The sequence below is a fragment of the Schistocerca gregaria genome, chromosome 3, assembly GCF_023897955.1.
Source record: "Schistocerca gregaria isolate iqSchGreg1 chromosome 3, iqSchGreg1.2, whole genome shotgun sequence".
In the NCBI taxonomy this organism is placed as follows: Eukaryota; Metazoa; Arthropoda; class Insecta; order Orthoptera; family Acrididae; genus Schistocerca; species Schistocerca gregaria.
The window spans coordinates 733,304,282-733,305,983 of NC_064922.1; the positions used below are offsets into that span (position 1 = coordinate 733,304,282).

The 1,702-nt window shown below is 50.1% G+C and overlaps 1 protein-coding gene across 1 annotated transcript; it reads right to left on the minus strand.

The window, feature by feature from the left end:
* Window positions 1–1,070: 1,070 nt before the first annotated feature.
* Window positions 1,071–1,463, minus strand: LOC126355583 (uncharacterized). The gene has a single exon (XM_050005947.1). It carries the CDS (start codon window positions 1,461–1,463, stop codon window positions 1,071–1,073), a length of 393 nt encoding a protein of 130 aa, XP_049861904.1.
* Window positions 1,464–1,702: the final 239 nt, after the last annotated feature.

The following is a 1,702-nucleotide window of genomic DNA, read 5'->3' on the forward strand; positions in this document are numbered from 1 at the left end:
CTCCGACAGTATCATAGGAGCTAAAGCGTTTGTGGAACGAAGGTTTCATGGGACAACGGAGCCATAATATGACGTTGGTTTTTTGTTGCTAGGTGGTGTCGCTTCAGAGATATGAAGGGCAACATTGTTTTTTTAAATGCGATGCTATAGTTTGGTATTTATTTTCTGATATCGGCTATCGAGACAAATCCAATGATGTGTAACAGTAAGGTTAACGAAGGTCTCAAAGGTGGTATGAACGTCTATTTGCAGGAGATGTTCGAAATGATGACCATTGGTATCAATGCAGTGCTGCAATCTTCTTTTCATGGACTGGGTGGTATTCCTTATCATATCGGCACTTATCGAAGCACATGCTTTGACAGTTCTCTCTCGTATATCGTGCAAATAGTAAATATTTGCCAAATAGAGCACTACTACATAGGTGGCAATAGTTAGTGACTCACCCTGTATATAGAGCCAGGTAAACTGTGGAACATTTTCGTTCCTATTTTTACTTAAAAGTAAACAGTATTTATAGCATAACTGAAACGGTCAAATGTTTCATCCAGGTTTTATACAAAATTTGTTGATTTCTAACGCGAAACAGAGACCAGTAAAAATAAAGTAAACAACACAGATTTATCATATAACACTAGAAAATGCAATTTCCTGTCACATCACTACGTCATTTACGTAATGCACCAAAACCATCGAATCGTAGTTTTGGTAAACCGCAATTGTAATATGAGCACTTCGTTGACTGTTTGGTGATGGGTACGTCCAAGCGCGATAGCTTCAGTGTGGCAAGATGCCATGTCTCCACGTCGACCCACTTTGTTCCTCTGACAACATACATGCGTCAGGCACGTACACACCTGTTCTCCGCTATGACTTCCGTCAGAGACTGAGGGTCACGCAACCGACTTTTACCGGTTCTGAACCATCCTCAACACTCCCCAGCGATCACCGTGCTTTTCCTCAGCGCTCCACAGAGACAATCGTGCCTTTTTTAAAGAGTCTGTCAGTTTTGTCTAGTGATTTTACAGAGCTTTTCTGCGTCATGTTTCGGGTGCGGCGAAGTCGTGGAGTCACTGGCAGCCACCGCCAGCATAGCTTATCTTGGCGCAGCCTTCGAGAGCGGGCGCGCTAATTGAACGGCGGGTTGAGTGGGCGGCCGCTGTGTCAGCCGCCACGAGGGCTGAGCACGCTCCTCCGCCCCCGCCGTCCCCGGCACCCCCTCCGCTCCCGCCGCCCCCGCCGCCCCCGCCGCCACCGTCGCCCCCGCCGCCGACGCCGCCTCCGCGGTCCAGCGAGTATCGAGCGCCACCCGGCGGCGACCTTGACCCGCCCCTCTCCCCCCTTCCCCTCTCCCGCGCACCACGTGCGGGGTCTCTGTCCTCTGGACAGACCTGTTGGACACCGCCGCCGGCTCTTACTCCTTCCCGGCGTATCTGCTGCCACGATCGATCGCTCTTCCACATGGCACGTCCATTCTCTCCCGCTATGCTCTTTACGTAAGCTGTCTGCGATCTGCGGTTATCGACCGTAGTTTGCGTGACTTGGGCGAACAGCTGCTCCTCGTTTCATCGATGGACAGCCGCGAATTTGTGACTGAGGCGCGTCATTTCATCCATTTAGTACTATAGTGTGCGCTGAAACAGCGGAAGGGAAGGCAGAAATCACACATCAGCGAAAAGCTATTGAAACAGGTTGCGAAGTT